General features: G+C 32.6%; 1 protein-coding gene across 1 annotated transcript; it reads right to left on the reverse strand.

Annotated features, from left to right (window-relative positions):
* Window positions 1-1,780: 1,780 nt before the first annotated feature.
* Window positions 1,781-13,396, reverse strand: LOC125865849 (thioredoxin-like protein Clot). Its single transcript, XM_049546110.1, has 2 exons — window positions 13,166-13,396; window positions 1,781-2,294 (listed from the first exon to the last, which is right to left on the reverse strand). Exons 1-2 carry the CDS (start codon window positions 13,308-13,310, stop codon window positions 2,041-2,043), a joined length of 399 nt encoding a protein of 132 aa, XP_049402067.1. The 5' UTR covers window positions 13,311-13,396; the 3' UTR covers window positions 1,781-2,040.
* Window positions 13,397-25,636: the final 12,240 nt, after the last annotated feature.

Below are 25,636 nucleotides of genomic sequence, written 5' to 3' on the forward strand. Positions count from 1 at the left end.
GATAGCGCATGATAGTGAAGATGTAGATGTAAATTTGTGTATCTAGACTATAGTGTTTGATCTAAACAAAATAATTAATTGGTGTATTATTTTCAAGCACGGTAGCAGTTTTATTGGCAATTGTTATTTGCTTGTAATTGCTCATCTGAATAGACCTTGTCCTTAAATATAATTTGAGTTTTGTCTGAGTTTGTGATCTTCCTATCAGAAATTAGTACCTCCTGGCTCCTGAAATGTGTTAAAACGAAAGTCACCTACAAAATCAAAAGCTTAAGTTAATAAAATAATTAATCAGCCAGATTATTTTCCTTTATTAGAACATGACTAAATGTACCATCACCCAATTTGTATATAGTTATATGTCATGTCCCGTCACTTTGCCAATCAAATTTTGCACCCGAATTAGTAAGACTCTAAGTTTGTGACATATAACACTAAATAGACACTATTATTATAAAAGATTAAAGAAAAAAGAAGAAGAGGAAGTCATTAAAAGAGAACTGAACTTGGATAGTTGTTATATTTTATGTGTTACAACTATAACTATGTTATTATTTTTATTATAAAAAAATGTCTTGGTCCAAAAGTATTAATAGTGTTTATTTTTTTCTTTTTTAAACTTTTGCCGGAGTGAGAGACTTGAGGATTCTCTCCTTGTAGCATTTTTTTGGAAATATTTAAGATTTTTTTAATATTAAAACTATAGCTTCCAAACAAGATGGAAAGAATCAATTTTATGAAGAATTTTTTTCTCTTTTATCCTATAAAAAATCAATACATTGTAGGAGATGTATGCAAATAAATTAGAGTTATCCTCAATGTCACATTTTTACAAACTACGTGTTCCATTTTCTCTTTGTATAACTAATCTCCATGGCCTTACAAAAAGCAAGGGAGCACTTTAACCTCCCCCGAAAAAGCACAATGAAATTATATTATTATGGAAACATAGTTTAATGTTTCTAGTCAACGGACATGGTTATTGACAAGAACTTATTGAATCCATCATTTGATCAACTCACAATAAAGTAAAAGTTACTCAACCAAGAGCCTTGATATTCTTTAATAGGGTAGGTCTATTATGTTCACAGGAATCCGCCATGATAAGTCGTTGTGACTTGTGAGATAGATACGGCTCAAAGAGGAAAAACTCAACATGTTTTCAACAAAATATTGAAGAGATCAAGTGATTCTAATACCTTTATGTTGTCAGTTTCCCTTGGACTACTACCAATCAGATAGGAGAATTTTAATGATCATGATCCAACAAGACTTGTAAGAATCTTGACACTGAATACTGAACTTCAATTGCAAAAAAGAACAAGACCAACAACACCAACAAAAACAACAATCATCAAAAATATAAATGAACCTCAATGTTAAGACAGAGCAACAATGTCTCCCTCTGTTTTGGGGTGGAATAAGGGTGCTGGAGATGGAAAAGATGGGTGGTGATGTAGTGATCATCAGCAGGACGGGTGGAGATGTCATTCTCCATTCCCCGTGCAGTGCCAATGAGTTCTAGTTACGGGAAGAGTCTTTTATGAAAAAATAAGTTCCAATACTCAAAACGACCTAACAGCTCGTTACAAATCCTTCTTTTCAAAGTTAAATAGGAGGACTAGGGAAGTGAAAAGAGAAATGATATTGAACCCACAGCGGAAGACTGATCACTCTCAATTATTATGTGGCTGACTATACTATAAGCTTGGTGAAAGCTGGGAGTTCAGCACAACCTTCGCAAAATTTAACTGTGAAACACGCCATCAGTTTAGACATGTCAAACACAATGCAATAATTTCCATTTTAGCAACACATCAAACATGCTATTGATGTATAATTTAGTACACTAAGCATGGCAGGAGAAATGGAAGCAACACATGTGTGTAACAAGAACCACTAGTTTTTTCCGCTACCACTAGCACTGAGTCATCATATTCACGGCCTTTTAAAATGAGGTTCATTCAGGCCAATGAGGCTCGACATATTTTATTAAGACACTCTCTTAATATAAAGCATCCCCTTGAAGTAATGGGACACTTAACTCCCATTCAGAAGGGAACCAATTTTGTGATCAAGGTGTGCTTCATGGTCTTCAAGTCGACCTTTGATTGCATCATTTTCCCATCGGATTAAGGTTGGAACCCCTTTGAGGTTGAACCTCCCATCTACTCGCCGTGGGTGCTGTGGAGTCCTCCAAGTAGGTCTGTCCCCGACATAAGCCCTCAGAAGTGCTATATCATCAGATGATGCTTCCAGTTTCTTGTATATCACAGGTTCAGCTCTTACACAATCTAATACAAACAGAAAAACAATGTCATATAAAATCACATACTTACACAAATTGTAAAGATTGAGCTATCGCTTGATTCATTCACCTGCAGTGAAAACTGCATGCAGGTCCAACATAATACAATATCTAAATATCAATCGAAACAATTTGCACAAAAGCCTTCCCTCCCCCAAGACAACACGATTGACTTGATGCTAAGCAAATGTATGCAATAAAATGCCACAAACACTGGCAAATGCAAAGCTGATTTAGTGTTAAGTTAGACTGATCTAGAAGAACAACTTCAGATCTCCATTAGGAGGGGCCTAGAACAACTTAGAAAAAGCAAGCACTCCATGTTTAAGATTGAATTTGTTAAAATGGTATAACATTCAAGCCTCAAACCAGAAATAATAGCACAATCATGCTTGTGCTCCTGTTTACTTGTTTACTTAACGAATAACTGCTACATGTTCAAAATGAAACAATGAATTAAAAAATATTTTTGAAGATAATTTTTTGAGAAAGTTAACATTTTATAGACAAAATACACCAATAGTGTATTCTAGTAGTAGCTACATCTGGAGTTTACAGTAAGCAATCAAACAGGGACAATCTTCCATCCATATTGTCCACCAGATGCAAACAGGGACAATCTTCCATCTCTCTTTGTGGCCGGACATATTTCCTTCTCTATTCCAGCATGTTAGAGCTTCGGAGGTATGCCTTGGCATGGACCAACTGATACCCCTTAAGTTAAAAAACACCTGCCACAGTTTCTCTGTCACTCTACAATGGATGAAGAGATGCTTTGTTGTCTCTATTTCTCTTTCACAAAAAAAACGTCTGGAACATAATTGTCTTCCCCTTTTCATTAGATTGTCCTGAGTTAGTACTGCTTGTCTGGCTACTAACCAAGTGAAACAAGCCACCTTGTGAGGTACTTTAACTTTCCATATCATCTTCCAAGGCCATGGTAAGAGCATTGCACCTAGCCTATCAAGGTGGATTTACTGTGAATTTCCCATTATTGGCCCTCAACCAGTGTAGATTATCTTCATTAGGTTGAAAGTTGATGGCCTGCTCCAGAGTATTGTAGAAATCTGTTAGGCTGTCAATCTCCCAGTCATTCAACATTCTCCTGAAAGAGAGGTTCCATCCATGGTTGTCCCTGACATCTGCTATTGTTGCCTCCTTCTGTTGATTCAAATTATAGATCACCGGGTACAACTATTTTAAGGGATATTGACCAACCCACACATCATTCCAGAATGATGTCCTCCTTCCATTTCCTATACAATTCTTGAGTTTCCCCACATTTTAGGCCACTGATTCCTGATTGTTCTCCATAGACCTACCCCATAAGGGCTTCTAACTTGTTTAGTGATCCATAAGCCTTCCATTGTGTATCTGGAAACTATAGCATTGTGAGAAATATAGGAAAATAATATTATTGATTTTTTGTTGTCTACATTATTACATTGAGACCCTATTTATAGATGCTATAATACAATCCTTTACCAAGTAGGATACTATTTAGTATTCCTATTTCTATTTTCATTCCTATTCTAATAGGATTGTATAAACCTACTCCTATTCTAATAGAATTGTATAAACCTATTCTTATTCTAATAGGATTGTATAAACTTATTCCTATTCTAACACTCCCCCTCAAGCTAGTGCATACAATTCGTGTACCTAGCTTGTTACAAATGTAATTAACACGAGGACTGATGAGGGGCTTGGTGAGATATCTGCAAGTTGATCACTCGACCTCACAAAATTGACAATCAATCTCAATGTGCTTGGTCTTATCATGAATTACTGAATTTGATGCATAATGCCAATAAAACACAGTGATGAAATTATAATGTTGGAACTTCCCAAACCAAGCTTGCAAAGACTGTTTCAGACCATAGAGTGACTTATGTAATCAACATACAAGGCTACTAAACTCCCCTGAGCAACAAAATTAGGTGGTTGCTCCATATAGACTTCTTCACAATGCAACGGTTGTTGCAAGTGCTCAAAATCTAGTATAAAGTATATGGATTATGTTGGAATCAATAGACGAGTTCATATTAGACAAGAAAGTCACCGAAAAGTTGGTTGGAACATGCTCATATGCCGAAGTATTAGATTATTGGTTAAAAGTGGTCACAATCTAAGAAATAAAATTATATGGGTAGGGTCAGAATGATGGCAAGACCCAACTGGAAAATAAAATTTACATAGGAAAGGTCGGATTGACGACACGATCGTATTGAAAAAGAGAAATAATATGGGTAGGATTGGAATGATGGCACAACCCTACACAAATCAAATTTGAGGGGTCACCGGAAAGACGAATGGAACTACACAAATCAAATCTGAGGAGCCACCGAAAAGACGCACAGTGCTATGCAACTCAGATATGAGAAAGTAGTTCGGAAAAATCCACGATACTACACAAATTAAATATGAAAAGTAGTCCGAAGAGATGCACGGTGCTACGCAAATAAGATATGCAAAAAAGGTAGTCACCAGAAGGATGGCTAGCTACTACACAAATTAAATATGAAAAAGTAATCACCAGAATGATTGCACGGTGCTACACAAATTAGATATAAGAAAGTAGTCACGTGAAAGATACATGGTGACCCAACTTTTGCTAACATAATCATTGGTCAGACGGGCAGCATATATGGGTGCCACCCGCCGGCAGCGGAAGCTCTTTGATTTTCTACCAAGATCGTAGAGGCTCTGATACCATGTGAGAAATATAGGAAAATAATATTATTGAATTGTTGTTGTCTACATTATTACATTGAGACCCTATTTATAGATACTATAATACAATCCTTTACCAAGTAGGATACTATTTACTATTCCTATTTCTATTTCTATTCCTATTCCTATTCTAATAAGATTGTATAAACCTATACTTATTCTAATAGGATTGTATAAACTTATTCCTATTCTAACAAACATCTTTCCACAAACCTTGTTCCCCTCAGACAAACCTCCATAGCCACTTCAATAAGAGACTTTGATTTTGTACTTTGAGTTTCTTTATGCCCATGCCCCCTTCCTTTTTACTGTTGGTCACAACTTCCCATTTCACCAAATGATGCTTCTTTTCCCCCTCTCCATTTCCTTGCCATAAAAAATTCATCCGGATGGAGTCTAGCTTCTCTAAGACATTCCCTGGCAGAGGAAATAAAGACATCATATAAGTTGGCATAACATCAAGCACACTATTAATTAGTATCAGTCTTCCACCCAAAGATAGGTATTGACTTCTCCAATTTACCAACTTTTTTTCACACTTTTCCACCATTGCATTCCATATGTTCCTTGACTTACTCATTGCCCTGAGAGGCATCCCTAGGTAGGTAGTAGGCAGTTCTCCTACTTTACCTCCTAGAATATCAGCCCGACTGTTAATGTCTGGAACTTCATTCACTGGGTAGATAAAACTTCTGTCCCAGTTTATGTGCAATCCATAAACAGCTTCAAACAAAACAAAGATGACCCTTAGATACTTCAGCTACTCTTTCTTTGCCCCACAGAACACTAAGGTGTCATCAGCATATTGCAGATGGGAGATATTTAAGCCCAGAATGTCACTGTCATTCATCCCAAACCCCTTGATCCTGTTATTTGACTGTGTTGTTTTCAACTATCACTCAATCCACCCATAGCGAGTATAAACAAGAAAGGGGAAATGGGGTCCCCCTGCCGTAGTCCTTTTTCAGAATGGAAAAAGCTAGAGGGAGTACCATTAATTAATACTGAGAATTTTACTGTACTCACACAGTATTTTAACCAGTTTATCCATCTATTTTCGAAACCCATCCTCACAAGTGTATTCCACAGAAAGTTCCAATTGAGGTGATCATATGCCTTCTCTATGTCCAACTTACATAGGACCCCAGGGACTTTATTTAAATTCCTCACATCCACACATTCATTAGCAATAAGTATGGCATCCATGATCTGCCTACCCTTAATGAAAGTCATTTGATGTTTTATCCACTAGCTTGGACATCACTTTCTTAAGTCTTTCTGTTAGTAGCTTGGAGATGATCTTATAGACACTGCTAATCAGGCTAATGAGCCTGAAATCCTTCAATTTTGTTGCACCCATTTTTTTGGGGATCAAAGCTATGAAAGTAGCATTAAAGCTTTTTCCAAAGTAGCCTTGACTATGGAAGTTCTAAATGGTTGCTGTCACATCCATCTTCACCACCTCCCAACACTGCATGAAAAATGCCATAGTGAAACCATCTGGGCCAAGAGCCTTATCTCCTGCACAAGCAAACACACATTTTTTGATCTCTTGTTCTCCAAACTGACTTTGCAACATTACATTATCTTCTTCATTCAAAGTAGCTTGATCTTTGGGGCTGAACTGAGGTCTCCAGTGTTCATTCTCTTTGTAGAGGTTTTGGTAGAAATCTATGATCTCCTCCCTGATCATTGCTGGTTCTGATACATTAGCTCCATTGATCAGAAGACTATCAATGTTGTTGTATCTCTTGTGGCAGTTAGCTGTTCTATGGAAGAATTTTGTATTTTTCCCCCTCTTTCAGCCATATAGCCCTGGATCTTTGCCTCCATGCCACTTCCTCCTTTTTTGCCACCTCCTCAAACTCTACTGTCAGAACAGCTCTCAGAAATGACTCATCATCAGACAAGCATCTATGAGCCTGGATCACATCTAAATCATAAAGCTGGATTAAAATGTTCTGTTTCTGTAGACCTAGATTGCCTTGAACAGTTCTGCTCCATTCTTTCAACTTCACTTTGAGGGATTTCAACTTGCAAGCTAGAATGTAGTCTAGTCTTCCCATAAAAATTTCTGAATCCCACCACCCCTTAATTCTCTCATTAAAATTCTCAATTTGCAACCACCAATTTTCGAATTTAAAACAGGACAAAGACCTCTCCCAGTTTCCACATTCTAGTTGCAGAGGATTATGATCAGAAGTGACTCTAGGCATAATAGTTTGCTTGATTTTCCTGAAAGATACTTCCCATTCTTCTGAGAATAGGAACCTATCCAGTCTTGTTGCTGTATCGTAGTTGTCTCCTTTTCTCCATGTAAAACTGCCCCCTGTGAGAGGTGGATCTTCTAGTTCCATATCCTCAATAAAGTCTGAGAAATCCTCCATGGCTTTAGTGATTCTGATGCAATTCTTCTTCTCGAAAGGGAACCTTACAACATTAAAGTCCCCAGCAATCACCCAAGGGCCATCAAATAGGCTCCTTACTGCTCCCAACTACCACCATACCTCTTCCCTTTCCTCTATGTTGTTTGGAGCATAAACGTCTGATAAGTGCCAGATAAAATACTGTGTTTTGCCCAGGAATCTAGCAATAATGCAATAAGCCCCCACCTCACAAACTTCTCCCTCCCATATATTGTTGTCCCATAGAATGATAATGCCTCCTTTAGTCCCCCTGGCTTCCAACTGTGCGAATTTCACCCTCCTGTTGGCCCATAGCTCTTTGATTGTCTCCCTTATGTCACCTCTTAATTTGGATTCTTGAAAACAGTATACATCTGCTCTCCATATATGTAACATGTTCTTAATCAATAGCCTCTTCCTAGGATCATTGAGGCCTCACATTCCATGACACTATGTTAACCTTCATTAAGATTATTCACGAAACATCCCCCTCTGCTTCTTGTTCCAAAACTAATGAAATTGCTGCTTGGTTCCAGATTTTTAAGCTCCTTTGGAATCTTCTCTTTTGGAGTCACTGGCACTATTGCACCTAGAGCCTCTCCTGTTACTTGTCTTTTGCCATCAATTATCATGAATAGGTTCAAGGCTACCTCCTCACAACCTTGAAAGTGAACTCCAAATTCCTTACTTAATTTGATTATGTTCTGCAGGACCCAAATGGGGATCATGTTTTCGTGGTCCATTATGCCTTCGTCTTCTGCTGAATTAAGAGGTAGAATATCCTCTAATGTGTCGTTCCCCTCCTCCTTCTCTTTCAACTGTAAATAGCCCCCTGTGTGCATCTCCATATTTTCTTTGTTCTCCGTATGGATAATAGATATTGCATCATCATCAACTTGCTCTTCTGTCGCAACCCGATCATTGCATGCCTCAGCAAAGGTTCCTGGATTGAGTACTAATTCAGCCTCTATCACCCTTGGTGTTGTTATGTTTGCTTCAATCTCAATTTGGAATGGGTCTGAGATCTTTTTTGCCTTAGGCCCACTTGTTTTAAAATAACTTCTGCTAGAATGGGCCAGCGGGTCCAAGCCCAAATCTTGTTTGACCTTTATCGAAAAGTTAAATATGAGATAAAGGTCTAAGAAAGTAAAAGTGTGTATCTAGAGGAGAGGCCAATATATCATATTGATAGTGTCAATACTACAGAGTAGAAGGCAATTGTAGGTTCAGACTTTCAGATGATAATCACAAAGTTCATCGGTAAACTTAGATGGATGCACACTACTTGATGCTGACAATGATACTAATTCCTTGAAACTGATTCAACCCTTAGTCCGACATTAAAACTCTGAATTAACCAAGTTCAGTTTTTTTTTAAGATCTTGCTTTATTTTATATAATTTGACTGAAATACCCTGGTGTTAGAGTCTCTTCAAATTGTTAATGGTCTATTGGAAGGGGAATAAAAGATGTTACATGAACAATGACCAGACTTTTAGAAACAAATTGAAAGTGTAAGAATGTTACATGAACTATAGGACCATAATTCTGCAACTGAACAAGAAAACTTAAAGACTCTTAGATAATAAAACAGGCAGCCAAATGCAGATAAGAAGAATCAGTCATGCTTCGAGGCAATAAGTTATTCTACTAAAACCAGGAAATTGCAGAACAAAAGGGTAGCTTGAATCTAATATCACCCATCACATTGTAAGCAGATGCAGAGGAAAGATACCTTATTAATTTAATAAATATACAAGTGCAAAATGTCAGAATTCCTAGATATAAAAATAGAGGCACCACCATTCTCAAAAAAGAGTTCATTCTTAAAATAATAAAAACGGAGGCACCAGACGAAGTAGACTATAGGCCAAAGAAGCAGATACAAGTGAAACACATTTAGAGTTATACCACTTCAATGAAAAGGAACAAAATGATGCAGGAATGACGGAACAATGGTATTCATATATAGACAATGCCTTCATCCCAAGGAAAACTTCATAAGTTCCAGCAGAAAATGAGAGACATTTCTCTGTCTGCCCCACATCACTGTTCCAGTGAAAAGTTCTGAAGAAGATTCAACGAAAGTCAGTAAGAAATAAAAGCTGACCATATGTCTTCCTCGACAAAAAGAGAGGTATGCTGCATGTCTCTCCTTGTGGATCCAATAACGCCAAAAACAGCACTTGTTAGAGGAATGCTCTCTAATTGAATATCTTTTTTTTATGACCACGGTATCTGGGCCAGCTTTCGCACACCTTGACTAATTCCACGGGATACCTGTCACTTCCCACCAGCAACAGGTACCACCCACAAGCAAAAGGTACCAAATAACTCTGTCCACCAAGGCTAGGACAAATGGGAAGAATCACCTAGTGTTTTTTGTCTCCATTGAGTTTTGAACTGCTCTGTAGCTGAATATCTCTAATAGTGCTTAATGTCAAAAGCTTCTATCTAACATCAAATAAACCAGAACGACAAAAAAATCCTCTTCCTAAAGCAAATAGATGAACAGATGTTAGCTATTGTTATGAATGTGCCTGGACCAGTATTGGCAAAGTAGCCTAACACTTGATTAAGTGTCTATGCCTAGAATCCAGGTTGATAAATAGCGAACTGTGAGAGCAAAATAGGTTTATACGAATTATATTGCAATTTCACAAAGTCTGTTATCCCCTCATCCCCTTCTATGTTCTAGTATCTCATCTCCTTCTCTAGTATCCCTAGCTATTTTATTTTCACAACTTCAATTGTATTACTGTCATTAAAGTATTAGTTGATAACCAGCTACTGTAATTGAGTCAGTTCCTATCAATATAAATCGGGAGTTTGGTTGCTGCTACATTGTTGTTTGTTACGTTGGTTCTTTCATTGATTTGGACTCATGGATCTATACTCTTCTACCATTATCCATCATCACCTCAACATCATCCAGGATTTACTAATGGTACAGATGGACAATAATGCCCGTATACTCAGACACCTCGATAACATAGAGACACTATCTGCCTCCTCCAAAACGAACCATGATGCTCCAGAGCACTCGGACGTGGTTGTGTCCTTGGACGATAAGTGTGAATCCAAGGAGGTCTCAGCACCTCTTGTTATTGCAGAATCAGGGTTTGATTTTGATTTGGATAAAGGCCTCTCCAGCCCTATGAGCAAGTCGGAGGAGGATAATTTAAGAAGCTATGCCTTCCTTTGATGGTGTAGAGCTGGGTATGTAGTTTAATATTGGACAGGTTCTATGGTCTTCCTTTGATGGTGTAGAGTTGGGTATGTCTTCCTTCCTACATGTGCTTATTGTTTATTGTAAAGGCCTTCAAGTTCAAGATGTTGCAGATGCTTCAAATGTATGCATACTCTCAAGGCATGATGCTATAGTAACCTATACGGACAATGTACCTACTGCGGTGTTCGATACAACCATATGTAGCAACATCCCAGTGCTTGATCTAGACGAACCATTAACAAACATCATTCTTGCTGGTTTCCTCCAAGAAATACTAGAAGCCAGACAACAATTTGGTTTATTTCAGATTGTAAACCATGGAATATCTAAGCTAATGGATAATGTGATGAATCTATTTGAGTTGTTTATCATTCTTTTAATCATGTAAATATGTTTCATTCATAGCATGGCCGAATTGACCGTTTACACAAGGGGTATACCAACCGGTAAAGAATCTACTATACAAGGAACTTTTTGTTTACACCAAAAGAAAATAAGAGAGCCGAGACTTCTCCTCAACTGAGAGAAACTCGACTCTACACCTTCAAAAGCTCTCTTGTTTCTCTCTCCAACCTACCCAGATTAAAGCAAGTGGAACAACATTCCAATCCCTTTGTCTTTTTCTCCTTCTCCCGCTCTTCCAACTTATCATCAAATCTTTCACAGATTTTGGCATTGCCCATGAAGTGCCAAACCACCTAAACATATCCCACCATGACCTCATGGTTGTCCCGCAATGTAGTTGAAGATGATTCGTGTCCTTGCGCACCTTGCACATGTAAAGCCAACTGATGCAAGCATCCTTCTGCTTTCTAAGATTTCTCGCTGTCAAAATTACCCCTCTAGTAGCTAGCCACGTGAGGACTTGGCATAAATAATGTGGTTGAGTCCCATTAGCATCACAAAAAACCAAGGTGTCATCCGCGACCAACAAGTGAGACACCGATATTGTCCCTACACCCCCAACTGCCGCATCAAAATATTTGCCAATGAGGAGATAAGCTTTTGTCCTATGTCTTCAAATAAGAGTTGTGGCGTGTGTGGAAGTAGAATTTGGTATTACGCTAACAAAGAGAAGCCTCAAGCGGAGCACCATGTTGGTTGCAAATGGCATAGTGGTCAACCCTTACTGATTTCAAAAGTTGAAACCCACTACCATAATGTATTCATTCCTGTTCAAGCTTGATCATGAGATGCCATATCTCTTTCTTGTTTGTACTGATTGGGAAGATATCAAATGCTTGGATGAGTTTCACGTGCCACAAAAAGAGAGTTTCCAGTTAACCTAGTTCATGCTTTTGTGGAGGCTCGCTGCAGGAATGCTTTCCTTGGCTCTCTCATTTAGCTTATTGCTCACTGCTCCAAGAAGAAGGCAATCAAAGTCATGTTAATATGCAGGGCTGGTTACAATGAAACTCAAGTTAACAAATCTGTTACCGTTCACTATAGGCCACAATGACCAAGGTTTTGATTGTTCCATAACAGGTGCACTAGCGCACACATTTTTTTCAAGTCATAAAGCATGTCTTGGTATTGAGATAATCAGTAGGGACCCCCTGAGCATCACTGTTCACTCGAAAGTTGAGGACAAGGTTCTAATTGGGGATGGAGGTATTGTTATGAATGGGTCTTGATCAGTATTGGCAAAGCATCCCAACAACAGATTAAGTGGCAATGCCTGGAATTGGAGTTGATAAATAGCGAACTTTGAGAGCAATATAGGTTTATGCGAATTATATTGCAATTTTGCAAAGTCTGTTATCCCTTCATCCCCTTCTATCTTCCAGTATCTCATCTCCTTCTCTAATATCCCTAGCTATGTTATTTTCACTACTTCAATTATAATTCTGTCATTCAAGTATCAGTTTGATTACTAGCTATTGTAATTGAGTCAGTTTCTATCAATACAAATCTGGAATATGGTTGATGTTACATTGTTGTTTATTACAGCTACCCACAGCCGAATAAAACAGTAAAGACAAACTCAAATAATTCTACAGTAGGCCCAACAACCATGATTAGAACATACAATACCACAAGCTGAGAAAGACGGTAGAGGTCATGGTAGACTATGATAATCATTAGACAGTGCAACATATTTGGAAAACAACTATTTAGAATTCAGCCACTTGGCATTATATCAACAAAAATAATAAGCCACTGGCAAAAATCCCACCAGAAAATTGATATACTGAAAATAATATCATCAAGATTAGGATTCCTAGCTCATATGACTCTTGAGTTGATATTCATTAAGTAAATTATTGAAAAGTAACACAAACCCAAAACACACTAAAGGTTTAACACATGTGTATATCGCAAATAAAGTATTAACAAACCAAAAGACTTAAATAGTAGTAATAACACCTCAAGAAATGTTTTACTTTGCAGAATTCATAATCAAATTTCTGTGAACCCAATTTCAGTTGCTCGTATCAAGAGCACCAACAAACGCAACAAAATCTGTCTAGGTAGTTTAAAAATTACCAGGGCACCAACTAAGGTTGGTAGAAGGGTCTATATCAGCCAGGAATAGGATGAAATTGGCTTTGTTTTTGGGCGACTCTGCTCTAAACTTTTCAAAAACTCCATCAAAAGTTGCTACGGTTGCGTCCAACACCTTCAACGGCATTCTTACTGCTACAATTCGATTTCAGTTACCCTACTTCTGCTACGCTTGAATTAGATATTTTCAACCCTCATCTATATATTATTACTAACTATATTATTACTAACTAGTATACGTACCGGTTAGTTGATAATTTTAATATTGATATTATAAATTTATAATACTGATTTATTGACAATTTTAAATTTTAACTTGTTATAAAATGATATTGTAAATTTTACATGAGAGAATGTTACTATTTAGCACATTGATAGGTTATAATAGAATTCTTATGCAAATAAATCAATATATAAACTTAGTTCATTATTTTAATTTGACAATAATATTTCATATTATTTAATTTATTTATTTTATGAATTATTCAAAATCATAAATAATCTCACCACATTCATATTATTCTCTTGTCATAATAATAAAAATATAAGAAAATTTAATCGTTAAATTAAAATAATATAAATTAGAAAAGTTCTTGCTAAACATAAAATTAAATTTAAAAAGCTTTATCACTTAAATATCAAATTGTAGGAATACTATTAAAACTTTTGAATTTTGTTTTTCAATTTTTCTAAAAAATTATATATCAAATATATGATGTTAAAAATAATTATATAATTGTATGATATTTTAGTACTATATAATTCTTTTAGTTGAATGATATTGTTATAAATTTATTTTCAAAAAATAATTAATTTGGTTGCTTTCAAACCAAAGTATTTTATTTTTTTTGTTTGTTTAATATGATATGTTTTGCGTGGATATTATGAAAAGACAATTCTAATGAAAATGAATGTAAAAAACGGAATGTATCAATTTGACTTTTTTGGTTTTACCATTGATTGGCTTAATGAGGATCCTTTTTTCCCTTCTTTTAATAATATTTAAAAAATATAGTTAAAAGATATATATAACTCTAAACTAACAACTATATTACATAATTTATTTGTTTACTTATAACTTACTTGTTAACTTAAATAATTAAAAAAAAACTTTATATCTCAATTGAAATTTAAAATAACTACTTTAATCCAAGCTAACAAACTATATTACATAATTTATTTATTTATAACTTTTCTTCCCATCATAGAATACAAAATATAATTTTTTTATTTTAAATTTAATTTTCTTTTGTAAAAACATCTTCAATTTAACTTAATTTTTCATTTTATGAAGCAAACTCAAATTTTAAAATAATTACATTAATTCTAAACTAACAAACTATATTATATAATTTATTTACTTATAACTTTCTTCTCAACTTAGAATTTAAAATTTATATATTTTACTGTAAGTTTAATCTTTTTTGTAAAAATAGTTGCATTTATTTTTATTTTTATCCTCTTTTTTATATTATTTCTTGTAATTTTATTAATGAACAATTTTAATTTAATTTTCATTTTATTGAGCAAATTTAAATTAATTGTTATATATATGTTAAATAAATATATATGCTATTTATACAATCTTATTATATTCATTGAATTAGTTCATTTTTCAAATTTATCAATAAACTCTTTAGTTATTTGTTTCTATAAAATAATTTATTTTAAACTAATGCAAAGTCTAAACCTTCATACTATCTCTAAATGTTAGTAGAAAGAAACTAAAGAAGTCATTACACGGTATTTAAAATACGTCTCATAACACCAATATGTTTCAAATAGATTATTAGTTTTTCAAATGATTTTTAAAAAACAAAAAAATCCATTGATTAGGCTTTTTATATGTATCTTCTTCTTTTGGATTTGTTGATAATATCCCATCACATATTTAACTTCTTATTTTGTCAAAAAATAATTCAATCACTGGTATATAATAATCATGCAAGACCACAAAACAATATATAATACATATTTGTATTTGAATAAGAAAATCAGAAAACTTAAAAAATTGTTTTTTTGTAAAAACTAAAAACACGACAGATAATTAAAATTGTTTTCAAACTTCTCGTACTTTATTCAAACATATCTTGTGGATATAATACTTTCAAACTTCTCATGGATTTCTTCTTCTAGTGAACTCTAATTTTAAATTAGTGATAATATTTCATCAACACATTTAGGCTTTTACTTTAGTGAAACATGATATCAAGATTACTGGAATATAATTAATCTTCAAAATTCTATAAATCAATTTTTTTTTGAAGAAAATGTTAAATAAATTTCACTTTTTGAGATTAAAGCATTTCATAAATATATATTATTGAATGAGGAATAGATAAAAAAAAAAAAAGAATTCTAACCTATATAATTCTCGTCGATTTGTAATTTGGAACGGATGAAAATCTTATTTAAATAACGAAAAAAAATAATGACAAACAATTAATATTAAATAATAGTTAGAAAGAAAAGAGAGTGAAGAAATACCTATCACAAAAAATCAGTATTGTTGAAATAGTAATTTTAATTCTGATCAACATGCAAATAATAATATCCCCCTTATTTAGTCTTATTAATTCTTATCAACATTAATTTCTTGTTAATGTCATCACTACTATAGTCTAATGACTGAAAGTCTACAATATCAAAATATATTAGTGGTACAGATCATATGAATGAATATCTTAAACTTGCAAACTAATCAATAAAATTAATATGAAAAATTACAATGATTACATAATATATGTTAAATTATACATCACATTGTAGAATTATACATCGAATAAATTCTCGAAATCTGCAAGAATATTGTTAAGTCTCAAGAAATCTGAACCAAAAAAAAAATCAAACTAAATATAAAATCACCAAATGGATAAAAGCAATATTCATAAATGTATCTTTATTCAATTGTGCCGAATAATCAATCTCCATAGATTTCTGAAAACGTTGATGGATTTGATTTTCTAAATTTTTTAATTGTGTATATATAGAGAGAAAAAAGAGGTAATGGGTAGAGCAGTTTAAGATAACCACTTTAAATTCAAATACAAAAAATTACTAATTTTTAATTTCAATTTTTTTTTTAATAATATGATGAGTTGGTTACTTAATTTGAAAAATCAGTTATATTTTTTTAAAAGTAAAATTTATCTTTATAACCGTTTCTTTTAATTAGTGGGCAGTTTTACTATTTATTTATTTAAAATGATTGATGCATAATGATTTTTTTTAAAAAAATTAATTGGAAAAAATTAGGGATATAATCAAAATGACAACGTTTTTTTTTCTCCTTTTTAAATTCATGTTAATTTACGTAAGTTTCATACTGTTAATTTAAGTAAGTTTTAAAATGTGCTAATTTGATGTTTGGTCTTCCTGCACTTGGCAAACGTGGTTGGTAATTTTTTTCTTTTAATTGGCTGACATTTATCTAATTATACCACATTAAATTTAAAACCCTTTTTGTAGTTTTATTTTATTTTTAAAGATTATATATCTAAATAAAGTACATATAATTACTTCCACAAAAAGAGGAATCATGCATCCTATTTTTTAGAACTGTTTTAAAATTTGTTTCTCGTTTAATTGTAAAAATTACTTTTAAATCATTTTAAAAATAAAATAGTAATTTATTATTTAACCTTGTAATATGTATTTGTTATGCTATAAATAAGGAGATTGTGGAAGGATGGTGAAAATTATTTTCCCACAAAAAAGGAATCACAAACGTTTAATATTAATTTTGCAAATTTGGTTTTTGTATGATGCCAACTTATTACTTAAAATTCCCAAATGACTTACGTGGTGATTTTTTTTTTGAATTTTAAAATTAATAAATAACTACCCTCAATTTTTAAAATTTTTATTTTTATTTAAATTTTGAAAAACAGTAAAAAGTTAAAGTAACTATAAAAATTTAATATTTTTAAAAGAGGTAAAAACTGATCTTTAGTGGATTAATAATTATTTTTATTTTTTAAAATAAATAATATTAGTAATTTATTATTTAATTCTATTACATGTAATTAATAAATTTTAATTATTTAAAAGGCATGTTTTTTGAGGTGCTGACACGTAGGCACTATCACCTCTCTTATGTTATGATATATATATAGAGAAGATGATGATTATTATTATTATTATTATTATTATTATTATTATTATTATTATTATTTTTATTATTATTATTATTATTACTTATTATTATCTACATTTGTTTGGCTAAAAAAATGTAACGTTTTTTTTAAAAAAAATAACTAACAATTTTAATTGGCTAAAAAAACTGTAATGTTTCTTTTAAAAAAGCAACTTATTTTCTTTGATTAAAATATTGAATTAATTCTATTTAATTAGTTGATTTTTTAAAAGTTAAAATTAGAGATTAATTGTGGTGCTGACACGTAGGCGCTATCACCTCTCCTATTATATATATATAGATACTTCAAAAAAAAAATGTCCTTGTTTTGTTTTTTTTTAAGTCAAAAAGTCAAAAATATATTTAAACTATTTTAATTTATTGAGTTTCATATTTGAAGAGTAATTTCCCTGGACATACCCATGTTTGAGAAATTACCTAGGAATATCACTTATGTTTGTTTTAGGAACACAATATCACCCAACTCTACCTCTTTTCCTCAAAATATACTTGACACAAAAAAAAAACATTATCTCTCTCCTAATAGGATGCCATGTCACATTATTCCTTTTTTATTATTAACATTTTCTTAATTCCTTTTTTATTATTAACATTTTTTTAATTCTTTAAAAACATTATATCCTTTGTAGTTTGACAATATGATTACCTTATTACTCTAATTAATTAAAATATCAACAAAAAGGGAGTCTGAAGTCAAAAGGGTTATTTTTTTCCTTCAAAAAACAAAAACGGCACATCAAAAAAAATTTACTCAAAAGGGCAAAATCGCTCCTGATGGAGCAATTTTCTTCTAACAAAAATTGACGCCGTTATGTTAAAAGAAATGAAAATCATTGCCTCAAAAAAAAAATCATTATTTCTTTAAAATCGTTGTTATAGAAGTGTTTTTATAAAAACAAGAAAACTATTTTTTTTAAGGAATTAAAAAAAAACATAAAGAACAAGTTTTAAATTACATAAATTTCCGGCGGCAGCCATTTAAAAAAAACAAGTTTTTTAAAGAAAAAATCACTGCCGAGGCAGCGGTTTTCAGTTTTAATTTTTTTTTTAATTTTCATTTAAATCGCTGAAAGGGTAAAGATTTTTTTAAAAAAGGCTTTTTATGAAAATCGCTGGCTTCAATTTTAATTTTTTTTAATTTTTATTAAATTCTCTGCAAGGGTAGGATATTTTTTAAAAAAATTTAATTTCTTAAACAAAATCGCTGCTATAGCAGCGATTTAACTTCAAAACTTTTTTAAAAAAAATTCTTAAACAACATCGCTGCTATATAGCAGCAACACTGCTATAGCAGCGATTTTAAAGAAAAATATTTTTTCGCAACGAATTTTATTTTTTTTAGCGGAATGGCGTCAATTTTTGTCAAAACAAAATCGCTCTATCAAGAGCGATTTTACCCTTTTGGTTAAATTTTGTTTTGATGTGCCGTTTTTGTTTTTTAAAGAAAAAAATTGTCCTTTTGGCTCCGGACTCAACAAAAAGGTGCCATTGCCCATTAGTACCCATATAAAAATATTATCTCGCTTGAAAAACCGGAAGAAGCCACATATTTTCTTGAAGAATCGGAGGAGCTCATATTTGGATTTATCGCCTAATCCCCCAGAACTAGGGTAGAAATTTTTGGGCTATGTAATTTTTTTTTACTAGGTAATATGGGTTGTCTAAATTTTTTTAAAAAAATGTTAATAATAAAAAAGGAATAATGTGACATGGCATCCTATTAGGAGAGAGATAATGTCTTTTTGTGTCAAGTATATTTTAAGGAAAAGAGGTAAAGTTGGGTGATATTGTGGTCCTAAAACAAACATAAGTGATATTCCTAGGTAATTCTATCCAAGGAAATTACTCCATAGTTGAATTATTTCCACGGGGAGTATTCTACTTGAATTTTCACCAATAATTAGTGAAATAAACATTAACTAACTAATGATGATGTGTATGCACTATATCTTTTGTTTAAAATATTCTGTCACATGACACTTCACGTCGAAAAATAATTTCACTATGTCAAATCAAAATAAATTAATATTAGAATAAATTATTAAAATCATCACCATACAAATTAATTTATTCCAATTGTGACATCCACCATCTTCTTCTCCCCTTTCTTAATCGTGGTCTCATCTCTACCATAGCATCGATATCTTCGACTTGAAATGGCTGTATTTAGGATTTTAAGGAAGACAATTAAAAATATTCTTAAAAAATTAATGTGTCAACAAATAGAATCGTTATATGTCAGGATGATAATTTTTTTTATGGAGAAACACGCCTACAAGTATTTTTAGACAAACATTTGGTCTATTCAATGTCTAAGTATGTTTCACTAATCATTGGGTGATAGTTCAGGTATGAAACTCACATTATCCATTGTTCAAATATGAAATGCAATAAAGTGAAATAGTTTAGATGTATTTTTTACCCTTAACTCTTATTTTTTTTCCTACTAGTCTCTCTATTATAAATTTTGTATTATAAAATGTTTAGTAGAAGTCTATCTTCCAGTGGGCAGTCGCCTCTATAATATTTGATCTAAAAATAATTCTATTTTATCGAGTTTCAGAAAAATATATTAAAAATACATATTTTATAAAGGAAGAAAAAGTACAAAGTTATAGCAAAAATAATATTTTGTTGGTCAAATCATTAGTTTCGCTTAGTGCCGGCAATTTAGGCCCATTTTTCACTGACCTGCCCATTAAATATGGGTTGCGAGAGTGATTTTTAAATATAGGTAATATTTTGGACTTATACCCATATTTAACGCATTAAAATATGGGTATTTAATGGGTAAACTACGGGTCATATATGGGCATTGTAGATTTTTCTCCAAACTTTCAAAGATGCGACTGTTTCAGGATTTTAGAAGCGATTTTTCAGCAATAACTTCGTTGTTTCGTCCACGAATCACAGTCATAAAGATAATTTGGTAAGTCTTTCAATCTCTCCTCCCCTGAATCCTTCTTCCCCATCTTTCCTCTTTCTCTTCTTTTTCTTTTCTTTGAAATTTAGGGCTAGAGTTTGTGATTAATTCCCTGAAATTCTCTTTCTCGTTTCTGAATTCTATTGTGGAAAATGATTCCTTATTTATAAGAATTGTGAATGTAGTTTACAGTTTGAATATATTATTTACAGAATAGTGATTTCATGTTTGGATAAAAAAATTTACAGAATGTTGAATTTCATGTTTTTGGCATCTTTTTTGATTTGCCGTTTATATATGAAATTGTTATTTATGTTAGGAAAAGATGTCAATGAAGGCTAATGAAGACGTTTAAGAGAAATATTGTGAGATTATTTCATCAGTCCCTACAAAACGAGCAAAAATACAGATTTCTGTTGTTTGAAAAAGTTTTCTAAAACTGTTGTGTGCTACAAGTAATGAAAGGTTAAAAGCTCAATGTAAGGTATGTAAGAAGATCTTTATAGCGTACTCAATTTCTGGAACTTCAAATTTGAAACGACATATTAGTTTACAGTTAGACAAAGGACAGGAGCATAGCATTGAGCCAATTGATCAAACAATTTATCGTGAGAAAGTATATATGATCATTCTAAAGCATAATTATCCTTTAAGCTTTGCTGAACATCAAGGAAATAGAGATATCCATTTATACTTAAACTCAACTATGAAAACAATTTCAAGAAATACCGCCAAGTCTGATATTTTGAAGATGTATGATAAGGAAAAAGAATATCTAAAAAATGAGCTCGTACTGACTCCTAGTAGAGTATGTTTGACTTCAGATATGTGGACTTCTTTAGCGTCAAATGGATATATGTGTTTAACTATGTTGATTTGAATTGGATTCTTCAAAAAAGAGTGTTGATTTTCCGCCATGGGCCCTATCCACATTCTGGTGTTGTTTCGGTCCTTTACTAATTGAATTCATTAAGGAATGGGGAATGGAAAAAAAAATCTTCTCTCTTACTTTGGATAATGCTACTTGTAATAAGGGTGCGGTAGCTAATTTAAAAGAACACTTATCTTTGATGCAAGCAATAGTTTATGATGAAATGTTCTTACATGTTCGTTGTGGAAACCACATCTTGAATTTAACTATGAAAGCAGGATTGGAAAAAGTTAACGCAGCTATTGTAAAGATTAGAGAAGGCGTTAAGCATATTAAACATTAGAAGGAAGAATGTTAAAGTTTGTGGAATACATCAAAAATCTTGGATTGCTGTGTTCAAAAAAGCTTCGTCAAGATATGACAATTTGTTGAAATTCCACTTATAAAGTGCAATCCTCTAGCAACAAGCTTATATTCACTATAAATGATTATAAACATGGTCTTTCTAAGGAGGAATGGAAAAGGGTAGAGATGATTGCTCAATTTTTTAAATCATTTTATAACATTACTACATTGTTCTCTAGAAGTCAATATCCAACTGTTAATTTGTATCTACATAACGTGTGGAAAATTCAGAAGTTATTAGAGGGAAAAAAGGTAGTTTTGATCCAGTTATGAATGAAATGGCTACATTGATGTTAAAGAAGTTCAAAAAATATTGGAAGTCTTATAGTATGATCTTCTCACTAGCCATCGTTCTTGATCCTCGATATAAGCTTAAGTTTGTAAAATTTATCTTCTCTAAGATTGATCATGAGACTGTTGAAGCAAAGGTTAAAGTTGTTGAAGATCATTTACATTTTTTATTCAAAGAATACTATGTACCTTCGACCACAATTTCCTTGTTGGGGGAACTAGTAATGAAATGAGGGATGAACTTGAGGAGTTCGATACGTTTGATAGTCATTTGGGGTGTTGTAAAAATAAAACACAACTTGATTTGTATTTGGAGGATCCCAATCTTGACCGTAAAGTAAATTCAAATTTGGATGTACTTGCCTATTGGATGAAAAATAGACTAAGGTATCCTGAACTCTCATTGATGGTAAGGGGCGACTTGAGAATACTTATTACCACGGTAACCTCTAAATATACCTTTAGCATTTGAGGTCGTATTATTGGAAAATATACAAGTTCTAGTTTACATACAAATGTGGAGGCAAAGTTATGCACTAGAAATTGGTTTTGTGGCAAGAAGGTAAACCATTCTACACATATCACATATTTGCTTTGTTTTGTTACAAATTGGTATTCCATTAAATATTTTTTCTTCCTTTTGTTTATTTTCTTAAGTTTCCAATGAATTTGATTATGATGATGATGAGATTATGGTAATTCTTCGGTCGTATTTTGATAGAATACAACACGCTTGCAATTAATCTTTTAGGCTGACATGCTTTAGTTGGGGTAAACTCATTTTTTAAATTTGTTTCATCTTGTGCAACAAGTCCAAATGTAGTTGTGAGGAAGTGAAAATAGTGCGGAGATTAAGAAAGAGGATGCAAGATCGACTATAATAGCATTTTACTTATGTTTTTTGTTTATTATATTAAGGAGTGTGAGCCTATTATGTTTTTAAGCATTAGATGTATGTTTTATATAAAGTGTTTGTTATAAATACTTTTTGGTTACATTCCAATGGAGTCCAATGAAGATTGTTTCTTTTTAGTAATTTGGAGCTATCAAAGTTTTTCTCTATGTATGAGGTGTTTTTGTGTATTTCTGCTTGTGTGTTGAAAAGAAAGGGAATTAGTGTAATTGTAATAGTTTATGTTAGTTGCTGTATGTTAACACTTGTCTCGTTTCTTATATTTTTCTTTTGTTTTTTACATTATATATACTTGTACTTTGCTAAGTGATTTTCTTTACTTTGGGGTCCATTTTTTAATGAACTGAAGTATGGAGAATAGATGCATTAACTATGGAGTGGAAACATAGTTATGAAACTATTTCAGCTCATTTTCTCGTAGATAAGAGAACTATTGGAGAATTGATGCTCTTAAAATGGATATAACTTGTATTTCATCCAACCCATATTTTACCCATATTAAAATGGACGGGTTGAATTGTAACCCATTTTCCTCAACCTATTTTAAATCCGCCTAAATTCAATCCAACCCGCCCATTTGCCGTCCCTAGTTTCGCTCAGTGAAAAAGTTTCATAATTTTAATCATACATCCATATTTTTAAAAAATTGTATGAGTTAGAGGAGTTTAGACACACATTACTTATAAATTAATATTTGTTTTGCAATTAGATCCACTAGTTCACCTTTAATTTTGAAATAGATAAAAAAAATTGATATTTATTTAAATTTATTTATCTTATTGAAGTGATGTGTAACATCTCGAAAATTCTAAGCTAAGGATCAGATCATGCCTACCATAATACAAGGATTTAGGTGTTCAAATGAATTAAAAATTTGAGTTTCATGGATGATACTTCGGGCTGTAAATCAAACCATGGACGGTAGATGGGCTCGTAAATCAACTTCAAAGACTTGAATTTTAGCTTGAGTTTCACGAACTTAAACCACGGGTCGTATATGAAATCATGGACAGTGGATTGAGCTCATGGAATAAAGTTTAGGAAATGTAGTACGAACTTAGTCTAGGTCATAGATCAATCAATAGACCGTAGATTTGTCATGTAGATTGAACTTCAGAGACTTGAATGTAGGCTTTTATTCTATATAGATGACATGTGCAGGTCGAAGATCATTCCACTGACCGTAGATGGCCGCCAATAGAATGTTCTAACAATTTTCAATTAGGGTTGTTTTGATCTTTTCCCACCCTTTAAACTCCTAAACCATGATGTTTTTACTTATCCTAAGTGGTTAAAGGGATCTCAGTCGACCTAAACCCCTTAATTACGCCTAACACTTGGAATTATTAGATAACTTACAGTCTAAGTTCTCTCAAACAATAACTAAAGTTCTTTATCTTCAAGTTTCAAGTATACTACCAAAGTTTTCCCTTTCAAGTATTTCAGATTTCATCAATTGATATCCTTTCACCCATTGATTCCCAAAGTAAACTTAATTCTTTGGCTAATTAATTCTACATAATCTAGGGTTCCAATGAAAAGCATGAATTTCATCATATTTTAGTTCTTCATAAATAGTCTATGAATACATATTTCACTTATAATATAGTATCTCTATATAGTAATTTACTTAGCCCTCATAATAGGAAAAATTCATGTCTTAAACTTGTGCTAATTGAATTACATATTCTATTTATGTAAAACCTCGGAACTTGGTACGTTGAGTTCAAAAGGAAACTATGAAAATTTGACTACTGATGCATTTCCTACGAGCCTACTTACGGTCCTTTCAAGATCTTACGATCCATAGAAGACACTCCTGAAATGGGTCCTCGAAAATGAAAATTTGACAACTCCCAGAAGAGTTCTTACGAATCAACAGGATGATCCGTAGAAGTGTAAACGGCCTGTAAGAAGTGGTCGTAGGTGAGGTTTCAAAAATGGTGAAAATTTTTAATCGACCTTGGGTTCTATTGTTGGGCCTATGACCCGTAGAAAAACCTATGGACCGTAAAAGGTGTTCGTGGAATTTGACCCAAAAGTTGGTCTCCAGTAATAGATTATGCGGATGACCATGACAGTCCATGGAAGCTTGTATGGACCATAGAGGTTGTTCGACAGTTTTAACTTAGGGTTATTTGGGTCTTTTCCAACCTTTTCTATACCTAAACTATGTCATTTTGACCCTATAACTTCTTTTACTGTTCAAAATCTACCTAATTCTCTCTCATTCACTCAAACGCTCTCAAAGTTTTCTCTCCAAATTCTCTCTAAGGATTCTCTCAAGTGGATTAGGGTTCATCAAACTTTTAAGTCTCCTTTTCCAATTCCAAAGTTATGATTTATCAAGGTATGTGGAAGTTCATCAATGTTTTCTCTTTCATCCATTGAGTCCCAAAGATTTCTCAACCTTCTTCTATGGTTTCAACCCAATTTTCTAGGGTTTTATATGATTCTTCATGGGTTCGATTGTTTATGATTCAATTCATTATATTTTGATCTTATTATGTTTGAGTCAAATTACATGTTTTCAAAGTATTTCATGTGAACCCATGTTATATGTCTATCTTATGATCGTGAATTGAAGTTTTGAAATTATGCATGCATAAGAAATTGTAGTGAGTATGATTCTAGGGTGCTTTCAAATAAAGTGTCTCATATTTTATGAAATTAGGTTGCTTTCGATTGAAATATTCTCATTATGAAATAATTCCATGATTTAGCTACTTCCGATTGAAGTGTGATTACTATGAAAATATTATCATGATTTAGGTGTTTTTGATTAAGTGTCTTTGAAACATCAATTATGTTATGAAATCATGATATTATAAAGGAAATATTATTATGATTTACGAGTCTTTATGATTGAGTTGGTGTTACTAGATTCTCATTAT

The sequence above is a fragment of the Solanum stenotomum genome, chromosome 5 (genome assembly GCF_019186545.1).
Source record: "Solanum stenotomum isolate F172 chromosome 5, ASM1918654v1, whole genome shotgun sequence".
Lineage (NCBI taxonomy): Eukaryota > Viridiplantae > Streptophyta > Magnoliopsida > Solanales > Solanaceae > Solanum > Solanum stenotomum.

Excerpts from the sequence above, each read along its gene's own strand:
- LOC125865849 (XM_049546110.1), bottom strand. The coding sequence starts at position 13,310 with ATGCCGTTGAAGGTGTTGGACGCAACCGTAGCAACTTTTGATGGAGTT. Across the intron at positions 2,295-13,165 it reads CAACCTTAGTTGGTGCCCTG|ATTGTGTAAGAGCTGAACCT; the intron begins GTAATTTTTAAA and ends TGTTTGTATTAG.